The sequence below is a fragment of the Aulostomus chinensis genome, chromosome 4, assembly GCF_037954235.1.
Source record: "Aulostomus chinensis isolate RoL2024-O1b breed Wild chromosome 4, RoL_Achi_v1.0, whole genome shotgun sequence".
In the NCBI taxonomy this organism is placed as follows: Eukaryota; Metazoa; Chordata; class Actinopteri; order Syngnathiformes; family Aulostomidae; genus Aulostomus; species Aulostomus chinensis.
The window spans coordinates 8,464,358-8,480,909 of NC_141323.1; the positions used below are offsets into that span (position 1 = coordinate 8,464,358).

Consider the following 16,552-nt stretch of genomic DNA (forward strand, 5'->3'; position numbering starts at 1 on the left):
CCAAACACCTGAGGACCACCTGATCTGATGAGACAGGTACCCTGGATGGCACCACCCTGGCCCCCAGCACCACCATAAGGAACCTAGGAGTTCTCTTTGACCAGGACCCTTTCACTCCCACATTCAACAAACCTCCAGGACGCCTTCTTCCATCTACGTAACATCGCTAAGATCAGACACATCCTGGCTCAAGAACATGCAGAAAAACTAGTCCCTGCTTTTGTCACTTCCAGGCTGGATTACTGCACCTCCCTCCTACCAGGCTGGACTAATAAGTCCCTAAAGACTCTCCAGCTGGTCCAGAACGCTGCTGCCCCCCTGACTAGAACTGGTAGCAGAGACCAGGTCTCTCCTGGACTGCTTCTCTGCATGGCTCCCTGTCAGATTCAGAACAGAATTAAAAATTCTCCTTCTACCATCAAAGTCCTCAACAGTCAGGCTCCTTCATCCCTGACAGAGCTCCTAGTCCCCTATGATCCAGCTAGAACCCTTCACTCCCAGGATGCAGGGTTCCTGCTGGTTCCTAGAGTTCTAACAGTAGAATGGAGCCAGAGCCTTCAGCTATCAGGCTCCCCTCCTGTGGAACCGTCTCCCAGTTCCAGTCCAGGACCCAGACCCCCTCTCTAGGTTTAAGAGCAGACTTAAGACCTCCTTGTTGATCAGGCTTATAGTCAGGACTGCTTAGGCTGGCCCTTAGATCTGCTGCTCTAGGCTCAGACTGCTGGGATCTCCCATGATGCACTGGGCTTCTCTCTCCTCCTCCTGTCCTCAGACGTGTTACTAACTCCTCTTCTTCTCCCCTCATCCCAGATCCTGGTGCTGCTGGAGGAGGCTGCAGACCTGAAGAGGCTCCAGCTGCCACCCGTAGCTCCACCTGCTCACGTCCCCGTCTGTCCATCAGTCTCTCCTCCTTTCTCTCTCTCTTTATCTCTGTCCCTCTCTCTCCTTCTGTCTCTCTGTCCTCCTCCATTCTCTGTCTTTGTCTCTGTCCATCAGTCTCTCCTCCTTTCTCTCCCTCTTTCTCTCTGTCCCTCTCTTTCCTTCTGTCTCTCTGTCTTCCTCCATTCTCTGTCTTTGTCTCTGTCCATCAGCCTCTCCTCCTTTCTCTCTCTCTTTCTCTCTGTCCCTCTCTTTCCTTCTGTCTCTCTGTCTTCCTCCATTCTCTGTCTTTGTCTCTGTCCATCAGCCTCTCCTCCTTTCTCTCTCTCTTTCTCTCTGTCCCTCTCTTTCCTTCTGTCTCTCTGTCTTCCTCCATTCTCTGTCTTTGTCTCTGTCCATCAGTCTCTCCTCCTTTCTCTCTCTCTTTTTCTCTGTCTCTCTGTCTTCCTCCATTCTGTCTTTGTTTCTGTCCACCAGTCTCTCCTCCTGTCTCTCCCTCTTTATCTCTGTCTGTCTCTTTCCTTCTGTCTTCCTCCATTCTGTCTTTGTCTCTGTCCATCAGTCTCTCCTCCTTTCTCTCTCTCTTTCTCTCTGTCCCTCTCTTTCCTTCTGTCTCTCTGTCTTCCTCCATTCTCTGTCTTTGTCTCTGTCCATCAGTCTCTCCTCCTTTCTCTCTCTCTTTTTCTCTGTCTCTCTGTCTTCCTCCATTCTGTCTTTGTTTCTGTCCACCAGTCTCTCCTCCTGTCTCTCCCTCTTTATCTCTGTCTGTCTCTTTTACCTCTGTCTTCCTCCATTCTGTCTTTGTCTCTGTCCATCAGTCTCTCCTCCTTTCTCTCTCTCTTTCTCTCTGTCCCTCTCTTTCCTTCTGTCTCTCTGTCTTCCTCCATTCTCTGTCTTTGTCTCTGTCCATCAGTCTCTCCTCCTTTCTCTCCCTCTTTATCTCTGTCCCTCTCTTTCCTTATGTCTCTCTGTCTTCCTCCATTCTCTGTCTTTGACTCTGTCCATCAGTCTCTCCTCCTTTCTCTCTCTCTCTTTATCTCTGTCCCTCTCTCTCCTTCTGTCTCTCTGTCTTCCTCCATTCTCTGTCTTTGTCTCTGTCCTGCTCTCCTGCTCTCTCTCCGTCCCCACTGATCCTGGATCTGCTCCACCTTCCTGCTGGTAAAGGAAGGTTCTGGTGGCTGCTGTTGCAGGATGTGCTGCTGATGGAGAATTGTTGGGTGGAGGTTCATTGAAGGAGGGAGGTGCTGGACCTGCTCCACTTGGACAGAGTCAGGACAGGACTTTGGTTGGGGTTTGGTGCCACACTAATAAACCTGACCTGACTTGTTTTTCACCTTGAAGTCAAACGTAGATTGCAAACAAGTTAAATTCAAGGTTGTGTAAAACAGCGATTTCTTTGTCTTTGTACTTTTCTGTGCTGAACGTGTTGCTGCTGGTTGTGTGAGTCTACGCTGGCGGATCAGGACCAGACACTACACGAGTTCTCTTTGTTTCAGTGGAGTCTGTGTCTGGCGTTGACTCATCAGAGGCTGACTCAGAGACAGCGCTGCAGGTTTGGGACTACGTTTGTGTAGTAGCAGATCAGCGAGCCCATCACACCTGCTGCCAGGTGATGAGACGGTTCTGAACCACAACAGGAGGAAGAGCAGTGAGGCCTGAGAGGCTCATGCAACCTGGAGCTGCTAGCCTCCACACACCCATGCTGACTCAGGTCACATCACCCATGACATCAATGACATCATCAGCTCACTGGAAACACACTGATCAGATGGAAAGTCTGTTTTTGGAGAATGTGGTGAAGTGTGTTACGGCATGTGTGTAGATTTGTGACTGAACTGTGTGTTCACACCAAACGCCAATTCACACATTCAGTGACAGTTTCCATACAAAGTCGATGCAAACGCACGAATGACGCGAATTTTCAGTCAGGCGGCGTGAATGAGGCGAATTCGCATGGCAAAATTTCGCGTTCGCACAAACTGAAAATATTCAACTTTGGCGAAAAATTTGCGTTACGACAGCCAATCAGCGTTGAGGATGTCCCGACGTCATGGCTGACTGTCACAAGATGGAGGACAAGTTGATTGTGGCTGTGTGTGGGAACCCGGTGCGACATGTCACTACGTGTCAAAATGACTAGAACCATTTGAATAAGTTGGTGTCCATTCGGTACATTCTGTCACCGATCCTAGCGAGCAGGCCGTCACACTGGAGCTCGCCTTGAGATGGTGTTGATGACCCAGACGGTGTTTCGTTTTCTGACGTATTTCGGCCTTCCACGGCAGGTACAACGGAACAGACCTTTGAATATCCATGGTGAAATGGCAGAAAGAAACGTAGCTGGAAATACTCGCTACTCGGGCAGGTGAGCGAATTCGCACGGATGACACGAAAATGATCCAGCGGTCAAATTCGCGCGAATAATGCGACGCGAAATTCGCGTTTGGTGTGAACACAGTAATGATTGGACCAAAAGAATGCTGAGGTCATGAGGTCATGATGGCGGGTCATATCAGGTAAAAATCAAAACTGTGTCACGTTTCCACAAGACAACAACAACAACAGGTACTCTGGATAGAATTCTCATTGGACCATCAGGTGACATCATGGTGATCTTTACACTCATCACCATTTATGATTTGTAGTTTGTTACTTGTAAGATGGTGGCCTGGCGGGGCGTCACCTGGAGGTGGGTTGACGTTAGCCATTAAACCAGTCCTGGAACATTTCTGAAGTATCACCTCCACCGTCTGTGTCCACATCTAATTTCAGTTAGTGTTTAAAACCCCAGATGACATCACTGCAATTAGCCCCGCCCCTATGCAAGTGTTCCTTGGTTACCTGAGAGGGAGGCAGCTCCCCAGGTCTCCTGCTGCTGAACGGGTGGACTCCGGCAGCCACCACCCTGCCGCCAGTTTGAAGGTTGATGGGAGATGTCTGCAGAGGCTCCGCCTTCTGTCCATTAATGTGTGCAGTCACCATGGAAACGGGAGTCTTGGCTGGCACCACGGAGATGGCGATGCCCTGGTTGGGAGGCTTGATGAGAGATAGCGGCTTGGTGGTCCCTACAGGACAGCTTCTGACAGCCAGCTTCTGAGGAGAGATGGACGGACATGTAAATGTGAGCGCTGGCCATCGGGTTGCTACGGACAACAACAACAACAAGCGAGCCTCTTGCCCCCCCCCCTTTCCACAGCGATCCAGAGTGTTCAGGTCTCCAAATGTTTGCCAGTGAAGACAGATGACATTAATTAAAATTAAAATTCAAAAGGCCAGCCCGGTGGAGCAGTGGTCCTCCCTGTGGCCCCCCAGCAAGAAGGTTGTGGGTGGAGCAGTGGTCCTCCCTGTGGCCCCCAGCAAGAAGGTTGTGGGTGGAGCAGTGGTCCTCCCTGTGGCCCCCAGCAAGAAGGTTGTGGGTGGAGCAGTGGTCCTCCCTGTGGCCCCCAGTAAGAAGGTTGTGGGTGGAGCAGTGGTCCTCCCTGTGGCCCCCAGCAAGAAGGTTGTGGGTGGAGCAGTGGTCCTCCCTGTGGCCCCCAGCAAGAAGGTTGTGGGTGGAGCAGTGGTCCTCCCTGTGGCCCCCAGCAAGAAGGTTGTGGGTGGAGCAGTGGTCCTCCCTGTGGCCCCCCAGCAAGAAGGTTGTGGGTGGAGCCCCGGCTGCAGCACGGGGTCTTTCTGGGTGAGTCTCCATGTTCTCCCTGTTCCTGCTGGGTTCTCTCTGGTACTCCAGCTTCCTCCACAGTCCAAAGACATCAAGAGGGACCAGGTTAATCCAGACTCTAAATTGACCGTAGGCGTGGCTGGGAGAGCCAATGGTTGTCTGTCTCTATGTGTTGGCCCTGCCATGGACTGGTGACCTGTCCAGGGGGAAGGCTGCTGGGATAGGCTCCACCCCCACCACCCTCAACAGGAGGAGAGGGGGAACATGGAGGGATGATGGATGGATGGATTAAAATTAAAAAGTAACTAACATTAATTTCTGGAATTATTTGCAATCCCATGACAGGTGGAACCATGGCTGCAGCCTGTTAGTCACCTGACCAGCTGCAGCCTCACACACACCTGCAGTTACATCACCTCACCCTCAGGGGGCAGTGTGGGCCGCTGGACACCTGAGACACAATTGAAGAATTTCAAATTAAGTTGAGTCATACAGACACCCCAGCTCTGTGCGGTGGTGTGTTAACAGTCCTTCCTAACTGGGACGTACGGCCCACAGCCGGACCCCCCTGCCTTCACTCATGTTATTCATTAGTCCCCTGCCGGCTGGCTGTGGCGGCACTCATTGTCCCGGATCAATGTAAGCCACAGGACTGCATCAGGACCCTGGGGCTGCCGCTCACCATTCAGCGTTTGTCAGAGTGGGAGCACCTCTGATTGTCACAAAGGTCACTCACTGAAAGGGTCTCCAGACGGGCCGGCAGAGACTTGACCCTCCCACAGAGAACTCACACAAACAGGAAGCAGCAGGTGTCAGGATGCCTACCATCTTCTCACCGCAAGGAGGCGGAGTTAAAGATGCTGATATCAGCCGCTGATGGAAACAACACAACGTGATTTTAATATGTAACAACATCTTGTAACCCAAAGACAGGACCAAGATATGACAGCATCTCAGGTTCTTCTCCCATGTTCGGAGGAGACTTTGGTGATGGAGGATATTTTTGATGGTGAAAAAGTTTTGGTGATCTGATGCTGCAGCCATCTTGTCCCTGTCCAGGGGAACTTTGACCTGAGGGTTTTAGGACAGATTCCACTGATGATGTTCAGCTGCCAACCAGCGCCATCTTTGTTGTCCTCTGAGGGCAGACTGAATGGCCTGGCTCACGCCACTACGGTCCTCAGGGATGGATTTCCAGAGGTGGGAGGAGTCACTGATGTACACAGGTAGCTAATAAGGTGAGGACTCGCTGACCGTCCTGAGAGGTGATTCAAGGAAGGAGGACAAGGTGCATTTGGACCACAACGGGACTGGCTTTTCCTCCGCATCATTTAAATTAGACACGAGACATTAGACAACTGGACATTCATCAGCGTCCAATCACACAACACTGCTCTCATGACAACAGAATGCCATAACAGCAGGGAAACTCCTAGCCTTTAAAAGCAAGTGCTTTGCTTTGGTGTCACGGCGGTCTGTGAGTGGCAGGATATCACAGACGACTGCTGCTGGCTGCCCCCTGCTGGCTGTTACAGAGAACACAGGCTTAAAGCTTCAAACCTCTAAAAGTCCAGGCCAACGGTCTCCAACGGGAGACCATGACGTTTCCATGACTGGAGGCCTTTCATTATAGCTGTGGGAAATCTGGTCACACATAATCCAGGTCTTAAAACAGACCAGACTCGGGGGAACAGGATATGGAACCTGTCCTAGGGTAAGGGTATGCTGGTAGGTTGACTCGGGAGGAAGAAGCCTCTCCCCTTCCCTTCCTGTCTAGAGGGAGAGAAGCTTATCAACCAGGGAAGAACAAGAGTCCAGCCCCCGGTCCACCTTTTGGTAGTCAAGGAGACGAGGGCCCCCTGCTAATCCAGATATGGAGCCTCAGTCAGCCCCTGTTCCAGCAGTGGAGACGATGTCCAGTGGGGAGAGCATCCAAGATCCTCTGGCTTCTGGGGCAGCTGGGATGTGATTCTGCCCTGAGAAGGCAGGATTCAATCGGGACAAAGACTTGTTCAAGTGAAAGCTCCAGAAACTGAGCTGAATAATAATATTCTGTTTGCGTGGCTTCTCTGGGGCGTCATTGCGGTTTGGAGCGTCCTTCTTTCAGCCACCACGTCAGCGAGGTTTTATCCTCCATATGAAACTGCTGAACACCATCACATGATTGTTCATGACTCCGCCTACAACACGTGGCTGCTGCAGAAGACAAAACTTGATCACATGGTCAGTCGCTGCCCGCTACTCGTCAATTAATCCATTTAAATGCAAATCAAACGCGCTGCGAGTCAAATTCCCTTCATTTTTGAAACAATCTTGGCTGTAATGTGGCAGCCGTCTGGAGGTAGGAAACAAGCAACACAAACCATGGACTGATTTATTGATCAGCTGACAGATGAAAACTCTTTAGCATCGCAGGGAATCTTAAGTCTCAGGCTTTTATTTTGTAGTTTTTAGATGTTCAACTCATCACACCTTCTGGTTGACTAATTCTGTTTCACCTCCACTTAAATTACAGAGGACTAAATCTGCCGGTGATCAAATTATAGAAGTCAAATCATCATAAAGGTTCATTTTTAAAATAAAGTAATTTTAACAAAAAAGACTAAATCAAATTTACACATCCACTAGACTTGTCTTTGGATGCATTTCTTCTCATATTCAGTTGTTTCCCATAGTATTTTTTCTATTAAAATAAAGTGTAAGAAAATTGTATTTCCTATGTTTTCATGCCCCTATTTGTTTATTTTTATTTACTCCATGCAGCTCAGGGACGGCCTCTCACTGCAGCTGCCGGCCAATCGTGGATCCATGTGTAGCGTCTTGGACTGCGCCACAGCTCGACAACTAGAGCCTGAACAGTTAAGACACGCCCCCATTGCCATGTAGGGCCTGTCCATATACTGTGATGTACGATGTCAAATTGTTAGGAAAACCTCAGAATAATATCCATACGGGGAATAAATAAATCAGTACAAAAACAATGCAAATTAAAAAATTAAATACATTTTATTTGCTCGTTTCAGGCTCAAAAATCCCTCGCCATTCGGACTCAAGTTTGTTTGAACATTAAATTCACAAAGTAGAAAAACTTGACGAGTCAAAATCCCTCGCCAACAGCGATACTCTGCGTCATCTGATTTCTCTGGTTTATCGCTGATCGCCACTGAGCCAGTCTTCAGACGGGACTGAGCCCCAGCACCGCCATCTTCAGCCCGCCACCGGTCCAGAGCAGAGAACCAGAACCGTTCACTCTGGAAGATCCCAACTCAGGCTCCCTAGTGGCTGTCGGTTCATTTGGGATATTTTGTGGCTGAAGTGGTGGCGAGAGTGATTCCTCTGTCAGCTCAGGGAGAAATGTTGCCATAGAGACAAGAGATCACAGTCGCAGCTCGCAGCCCACGCAGCAGGAGCGCCGCCACGCCAACCAGAGAAGAAGCAGCAGCTGCAACTTGTTTTGCCTCTTGGGGCTGCGTACAGACGGCTGGATCATGATGTCAACTCCGCCAACTTCCTGTCCCTTCCCCTCAGCCAGAGTGGGGGTGAGCGAGCAGCAGCAGGCCATACTGTGCTCATGCTTTTATTCTGAAAGGCACAGTTGTTTCAAGAGCAGGAAATCAGTTTGTTGTTGGTTTTTCACTCCTCTATAAAAGTTTCTGATTATCTTTGATTGTTGATGATTTCAGATATTAGTTCTTTGGCTCAAGAGAGAGACAGCATTGACCAGCAGCGGAAACATCCCAAACTATCAGAGGCTCAAACTCCAGACGAGGAACAATGACGTTGATCAGAAGCAACAGCGGGAAGGATGGCAGCAGAGCAGTGGGAAGAGTTAGTGGAGGCCGTCTGAGGCTAAGGGGGGTCACCTGATCAGACCGCCACAGGGTTCTAGCGCACCGCCATGTTCAAGTCTCTAAAGAGTCCAGCACACCATTGTGAGTTTTAGGTCTCAGCCTCCAGAAGCATCAGCACCGTAAAAACGCAAACATATTTTAGACTTTTTAATAATTTCCTTCAAATTAAAAGCCTGTTTGTTTCTCCACGGGCGGCAGGGAAGCAGGTAGTTGAGTTTTATCGTTTACACAAATGCATTTTCTTCTAACACCAACACTGAGGATGGCTTCCAGCTTGTTTCTCTGTGGAAATCAAAGCTCAGAGGCCGCCACTGCCCGACCATACGGATGTCGACAAACCAGGCGTTCTAAAGCCACAATGTAGTTATTGGAGGGCACAAATTATTCATTGGAATCAAGTTGTGAGAGGAGGAATCATTCAACCTGGGGAATAAACCGTTATTTAAGGGGTGATTCATCCCCGCTTGGTTCTGTTGATGTCTCCAAACCATCAATAGTCAATCTGAGCAGCATTGTACATTGGTGCAATTATTATGACAACGGATATTTAGCCTGTCAGAGAAGGGTTCCACCTGTTTCAGAGATTGTTGGCATTGTTTACGTCACTCAAACTGAAACTTTATCCTAAGAAGTCAGAACCAGACAGCAAATGAAACACTGAAATGGCCGACCTCATCATTATAACCATCAACGTTGTAATTTGAAAGAAGCTGCAGCTTTTGAAAGAACTGTCTTCTCATGTCGTCCATCATCCCCAAAACTGAGATCCAGGCTACTTAGCTTAGCCCAATGGCTGGTGATGGATGGTAAGTGTCAGCATCAGCTAGCTCAGGTCCAGGCTACTTAGCTTAGCCCAATGGCTGGTGATGGATGGTAAGTGTTAGCATCAGCTAGCTCAGGTCCAGGCTACTTAGCTTAACCCAATGACAGGTGGTGGGTGGGAAGTGTTAGCACCAGCTAGCTCAGGTCCAGGCTACTTAGCTTAGCCCAATGGCTGGTGGTGGGTGGGAAGTGTTAGCATCAGCTAGCTCAGGTCCAGGCTGGTTAGCTTAGCCCAATGGCTGGTAGTGGGTGGAAGTGTTAGCATCAGCTAGCTCAGGTCCAGGCTAGTTAGCCTAGCCCAATGGCTGGTAGTGGGTGGAAGTGTTAGCATGAGCTAGCTCAGGTCCAGGCTAGTTAGCTTAGCCCAATGGCTGGTAGTGGGTGGGAAGTGTTAGCATCAGCTAGCTCAGGTCCAGGATGCTGGTGTGTCCAGCAGGAATCCTCCTCCTCATCATCATCATCAGTAGCAGCAGTCGCTCTTCTAGTCCTCAACAAACGTTTGGTTCTGTTGACCCAAGTTCCAGTGGAGCTTTGGAGGTGCTGCGTCAAATCACTGCGCCCAGTCAGGAAAGTAGTTCCGGCTACGTGTCTGATTCTACCACTACAACGTCTCCTCATGTTCAACTGGTATTCATCACCAAGGTTACACACAACCCTCCTGATATTAATGCAGGCAGAGACGCAGCTACGCTAACACTTCCCTCCACTACCAGTCACTGTGCTAAGCTAACTAGCCTGGGTCTCAGCTCCCTGGAGGAGGGGCTCTGTCGTCCTGTTTGACTCTGGAGACGATGGACAATGAGAGAGTTTCAGTGAAAGGTTGAACTGTTCCTATGATTTTTTTCAACTAATGTCCTGCTGCATTGATGAGTTATGGGACTCTTATTTTTATTGTGTGTCCACTCTGATGGAGGACATTACATCAACTGACATAGTCTCAACATCACAAATGACATCACATATGGCAGCACAAACACATGCTTTATTAATTCAGCCCTGACTTGGCAGTGCAGCCCTGGACCAGGACCAGAGGGGGTCTGAAGGACTCCAACAGACCTGCGTGGAGCTTCAGGTCGGCGCCCGGCACTCGCCGCAGAGAAAACAAGCGTTTAACATGTTAGATTAGCTGGGATTAGGGACATCTGTTGAGCTAAATTAGATGCTTCTATGGGTTTTCTGCTTCCTGCTGGGATGGTGAGGACAGCACCACTATGAGGCAGTAGAACTTGGAAAACATGGAATTGACTGGAAAATCCTTGTACTATTGGTTAACATATACGCCTCTACACTGGTGATTTATTATTCATAATTCAGGTCTGGATGCAGACTCTTTGGTTCCATGGGGATCTGAAGATGAAATGTAAAACTAGAAAGAAAGAACAAAATAAAGTCTCTCATCCAAAAACACACTTGTCAGGTGAGCTTTGGTCAATGACGGCCATGTAAGGGCTTTCCAATGGAATTTATTTTGTATTATAGCTTTTTATTTCACGCGTTCCAAATAGTGTGGCTTCTTTAACAAGTTTGAAATATTACAAATGTACTAAACACATATATCAATGTATGTGTGGTCAAGATGGCTGCCCTTTGTATGTGCACTCGCTGACGTCAACAGCAGCTCAAGCCTCCAGCAGGGACAGAGGCGAGACCACCACAGAAAAGTTTCTGTTGAACTTTGACCCAAGGTCTTTATTCTGTCATGGTGGTGATGGAGGGGGGGGGGGGGGAGGGGGGTGCAGCTGGTTGGGGTGTCTGAGGGGGGAGGAGCGGCTGAAGACCAGCAGATGGACCCCCACAAACAATAGGGACCGACAGATGCAGCAACAAAGAAACACACACTCACACTCACTCACACACACACACACACACACACACACACACACACACACACACACACACACACACACACACACACACACACACACACTCATGAGCTTTTTGCCCAAATGTGGATTATTTGGCAGATGAATATCCCCAAACAACCAGACAGTCAGCTGACGCTGTCCTGACCTGCTATCACACAAACTGTCCCTCTGTAACTCAACGCTGGTCTCTTCTCTCCATGTTGAGTTCCTAGCTGGTCCAGGCTCCGCCTCTCCAGCAAGGTGGACGGAAAATCTGTCTGACTGTTTGTGAGCAGCAGAAATCAGCTGATCTCAGCATGAATTCATGATTTGTCACCATGACAACAATGTAGCAGCTTTTAAAATGGAAGCACTTGTGTTAAGTTGAACTACAGGAAGCCTGAGTGCAACAAAGGTGGGGTCAGAGCGACGGGTCGCCCTCGTGAGCGCTTATATCGCCAGCAGCATCTGAAACGAGTGTGTGCACGAGAACACAACAGACCAGCAACATCTGCGTCTCTCAGAAACCTGAGAACTTCCTGCAGTTGGGGGGGGGGGGGCAGGAGGACAAAGAGCCACTTTTGTCCTCAAACCCCCTGCGAGGGCACAGCCTGAGGCAGCCAGGCAACATCCGCCATGTTTACTGGCGTCAATAAGTCCTATGTCTCCATGGAAACAACCCCATCAAGACTAGAACTCCAGAAAACTAAGGGAAACATACCACCTGACTACAAGTAACACTAGCTTGTCGCAATATCTCGCACTAGCCTCAACGAAACCATCTCCAGCTCACCTCCAAGTGGCACGCCCAAATATATAAGCCACGCCCCTTCCACCTTCTCAGGAGTGACTTCATTCATGTTCAACATCCCACACACACCGTCAATGATGTCTGTCCACTGCCGTCTTTTTTGGAAATGTTTTCAGTTATCCATCCATCTCTGTCTCTGATACCACAGCAGCACCTTGAGGGGAATTTCTTCAAAGGGTCACTGGGGCAGGCCGCCGTCACAGAGGCGTTTAGCCACAATCTGGAAGTTAGTTCTGATGTCACAATGATAATGCGAGATTCTGCGGGGCCTGGACTCCCTGGGTTGTCCTCTCTAGAGGAGAAACGCCCGCTGAGCGTCCTGCGTCTCCATCGGCTCATCTGGTGTGTGTGTCCTTCTGGTTATGTGTTCAAAATCAGTGTTCAACCAGGTCAGTTACTTTACAAATGTCATGTACAAACATGCCAACACACACGCAGATCCTCAAACATGACCACAGCAACGTGTGCATAAAGGTTGGTTGATCCACTCGACTCTCAGATCGTCCATCGTGTTAAATGGAGCTCGCCAATCCAGTCACGTGAGGGCTGGGAGGAGTTACGTCCCTGACAGGCAGCAAGCACGGCGGACAGAGAAGTCACAATCCACGTAAAACAGCTACAGCAGAGGCGGTCCCAGTCTGTGACTGTCCAGGTTTCCGGGGACCGTTATTACCGACGCCACTGTAGTAAAAGTGTTGAAGCCACGAGTGACCGTCCACTTCCTGTTCTGTGTTTCTTGACTGCATGGCGACAGGCCAAAGGCAACTCCTCAGTGGGGAGAGCGCCAACATACCATGAGTTGCGATGAGCCAACATGGCAACAAGTGTATTCAGCGCTGAACTACTGACGCATCTCCCACTATCCTGAACACTGGTCATGTGATGCCACAGTGTAGCTTCAAAGTTGTGTTGAAAAATGCAAAATGTAATCTTTGTTCAGATGTTTGGTACGAGTGTTTCAATGCTACAGCCCAGGAGGAAGTCCCACCCCTAGAGGACACCTGTTGACACATTCCTAACATTTCGAGTCTGTTTACGTCTCATCTCCTCCCGGCAGCCAGGAACGTATCAGTGTGGCAAGGAGGGTGAAGGACGCCATCTTGCCTCCCTTCATGTGTGGCAGGTGAAGCCATCAGTTATACGATGATGTTGAGGGATCACGATGGGGAGGGGCAACGAGCAAAGCAGCCATCCTCCCAGTTATCGCTGGCGGGCATCAATTTAGTTAAAACTGTTGAGACTCGAGAGACGCCGCTTTATTACATCATCTCAGACCAACTCTGGTGAGGCAACTGTTTCTTCATGGCAACAACTCTTATCTAAACCAGGTAAATGTGGAGAACAAGCTCCACCTCAGCTACACCTGTATGAAACACTTCCTGTCATGGTTAGAAAAGGAGTCATTCTGGAACCACTAACACTTCCTGTCACAGCTCTTCTCTGTGCTCCAGATGAGCATCTACAGTCACAGATGACAATGCCAAGTCGCAGGTCATCATGTGAACAACAGAACTATTACCAGTGCAGTCATGTGACCTACCTGCCCGTTCTGAAGTTCATTGAGGCCTTTGCACAGCGTCTGGTTCTGCAGAGAGAGAGAAAGAACCTCATCAGGACACGTTTCATCAGATGGCTGTGATGATGACACAGGCCCAGGCTAGTTAGCTTAGCACAATGAATGGTTGTGTTTGGGAAGGGTTAGCATATTCACAACTGTGGTTCTTAAAGGTGCTGCACAAAAACTCTAAAAATTTCATTTTGCGTGTTGAGGTACCGTCAGTAACATGACCCAGCGGTCACAGGTCAGAGTTCAGCAGCTGGATCTCTGATGCCTGATACGTCAGCATGCTGTGGTTACTTCTTCTCTCGCTAAATTACCACCTTTGGAAGCCAGATATGAAAACATCCAGATGCTGATTTCAGAGAACTCGGTAACGTTGTCAAATTTAAGTTTCCTCTGTGAGAGGCCGAGCGCAGACGCCTCACATCCAACCGCCTCCGCCTCCCTGCGTTGGACTTGTGTTTACATCGGCAGCATCTGTTTGCAATGCACACACCGCCAGCTTCTGCTCGCTTGTTAGCAATTTGACGGCATGGCGTTCTGGGAGGAATTAGCCTTGTTTGCCAAAATGTGATGGGCTCCATCTCTTAAGGCTGCAACCTCATGGGAAACAGAGCCAACGGACACCCGCCTCCATCCCGTCCCTCCGGGCCACTGCAGGCTCTCTGCTGCACAGGCGTTTTATGAAGGTCAAGGGTCACAGCACTAACAGGCCACCTTGTTGGCCTCCAGCAGGCACACAGGAGCAGATCAACTCAGACATGATAAATAAAAGTAACGGTTCCATTTCCTGTCACAGCTGTTGCGCTGGTCAGTGGTGGCACAGACGGCACGCTGACATCATTCATCTAGAGTGAGTTGGGGATGGTGGATGTGGTGGAAAGTCCCCATCAGGTGATGGCAGGAGATGGGAGGAGCCTGTGGGGGCCAGCATGGTCCCCGGCGTGACAGCGGCGCGGGGCTGAAACATGCCTTCAAACGCCAATGTTGAATTAGAGTTGTGAGTGGTGGGTCTCAGCGTCACAGGTAGCAACTGTGTCACAGTGGCAATGAGGACTGGAGGAAACTGCTGCTGAGCGGCATGATCGATGCGAGCAGCCGCAAACACACCCTTAGCACATCAAGAGGTTCTATGTCGGAGTCTCCTTCCTGGAACCACTTCTGTAATATTGGAACATGAAAAGTTCTCTTACAAACCTAGAGAGGTGGGCCCGCGCTGTGACGCACGCGCTGATGAGCCCAAACTGAACATCTACTCTCAGACAGGGGGACCCTAAACTCTCAGTGCCTCGTCACACTGCTTGTGTTTTTGTCATCACAATAAAACATTGCGCTCCGGGAGAAGACTGTAAACAACACTTTGGTGGGCGTGGCCACCAGCAGGCATGAAAGAGAAAGTTGAAAAGTTGATCAGGAACAACAAATAATGTCTCTGTGTTTGCAGAGCACTGAGGCCTAAGGATGGAGGATGGCATCTAAGGATGGAGGATGGCATCTAAGGATGGAGGACGGCATCTAAGGATGGAGGATGGCATCTAAGGATGGAGGACGGCATCTAAGGATGGAGGACGGCATCTAAGGATGGAGGACGGCATCTAAGGATGGAGGATGGCATCTAAGGATAGAGGACGGCATCTAAGGATGGAGGATGGCATCTAAGGATGGAGGACGGCATCTAAGGATAGAGGACGGCATCTAAGGATGGAGGATGGCATCTAAGGATGGAGGATGGCATCTAAGGATAGAGGACGGCATCTAAGTATAGAGGACGGCATCTAAGGATGGAGGACGGCATCTAAGGATAGAGGATGGCATCTAAGGATGGAAGTTGGCATCTAAGGATAGAGGATGGCATCTAAGGATGGAGGACGGCATCTAAGGATAGAGGATGGCATCTAAGGATGGAGGACGGCATCTCAGGATAGAGGATGGCATCTAAGGATGGAAGTTGGCATCTAAGGATAGAGGATGGCATCTAAGGATGGAAGTTGGCATCTAAGGATAGAGGATGGCATCTAAGGATAGAGGATGGCATCTAAGGATAGAGGATGGCATCTAAGGATGGAAGTTGGCATCTAAGGATAGAGGATGGCATCTAAGGATAGAGGATGGCATCTAAGGATAGAGGACGGCATCTAAGGATAGAGGATGGCATCTAAGGATGGAAGTTGGCATCTAAGGATGGAGGATGGCATCTGAAAAATTTTGTGGCCTGATAACTTTGGCATCTCTCTGCCGCTGCCGCCGCCGCAATCATCACCACGACAGAGCCTCTTGTGCTCAGCTCTATTTCTGTTCTTTGTCCTCGCGTCTCCTCCGGGCTTTGATCATTCCCGGCTCATGTTCTAGCAGGAAATGTTCCTGTTTCCAATTTTCTCTGTGAACGCTGGTTTCTACCGAGGAAGCAATTTTCTGGCTGCGTCTCGGTCTTTGTGATTTGTCTTTCAGAGTTGAAAGCTCAGAGTCAGCACTTGAATTCATGCGTCCACACAGAAACACGAGTGTCAGCATCCTTCTAGTTCTGGCATCAATGTGGGACGTCACACTGGAGCAGAGGAGGAGGAGGATTAACCAGGGGAAGATCAGCTGCTTCAACACCACAAACCTGATTGCCCATCATGCATCTGTACCAGAGAGGAGGGGGGGATCTGATCGGCCAAGAAAAGTCAAATTGGCTCAATCTTCTATGTGATACACCCACCACAAGAGGCAGCCATATTTGTAGTGCACAAGGGTAAACTAAGAGTAGTTGTCAATGAACTTGTGGCCTGATACATTCAGAAGTTGCGACTACGTCAGGCAGCTGTCATGTCATCAGGTTACGTACCGCATGTGAAGCATATAAATATATGGTTATTTAATTGTTTTTTTCCTCCAGGATTTTTTCTTTTTAACTTTTTAGACATCATCTAAGATGTATTCAACACCATACATAACTTTACATTTTCCATGACCAAAGGGTGCATGAGACATCAAATCAGAAGCCAGCAGGCTCCCTGGGGCAAAGCTCCTGGAACAATATCACCATGACAACATCATGAGTCAGAATCTGCTGAAACTTTCTGGAGGACAAACACAAGGCCTGAGCCCTGCCAGGAGCCCTGGGTGCCCGTCCTTCATCACTGC

General features: G+C 49.4%; 1 protein-coding gene across 10 annotated transcripts in view; it reads right to left on the minus strand.

Annotated features, from left to right (window-relative positions):
* Positions 1 to 16,552, minus strand: part of phf21b (PHD finger protein 21B) — a 45,632-nt gene that overhangs the window by 11,967 nt on the left and 17,113 nt on the right. For 7 of the 10 annotated variants that reach the window (XR_015112400.1, XR_015112399.1, XM_086201463.1 and 4 more), the window contains 2 exons: positions 13,406 to 13,450; positions 3,721 to 3,972 (listed from right to left, as the gene is read on the minus strand). Coding sequence is in view for 8 of the 10 variants with exons in the window: in XM_086201460.1 (XP_086057586.1) it covers positions 3,721 to 3,972; positions 13,406 to 13,450 (297 nt within the window). In the remaining 2 variants the exon portion in view is untranslated. The remainder of the gene's footprint in view (positions 1 to 3,720; positions 3,973 to 13,405; positions 13,451 to 16,552) is intronic. The other 3 variants (XM_086201461.1, XM_086201459.1, XM_086201457.1) reach the window with 1 other exon arrangement.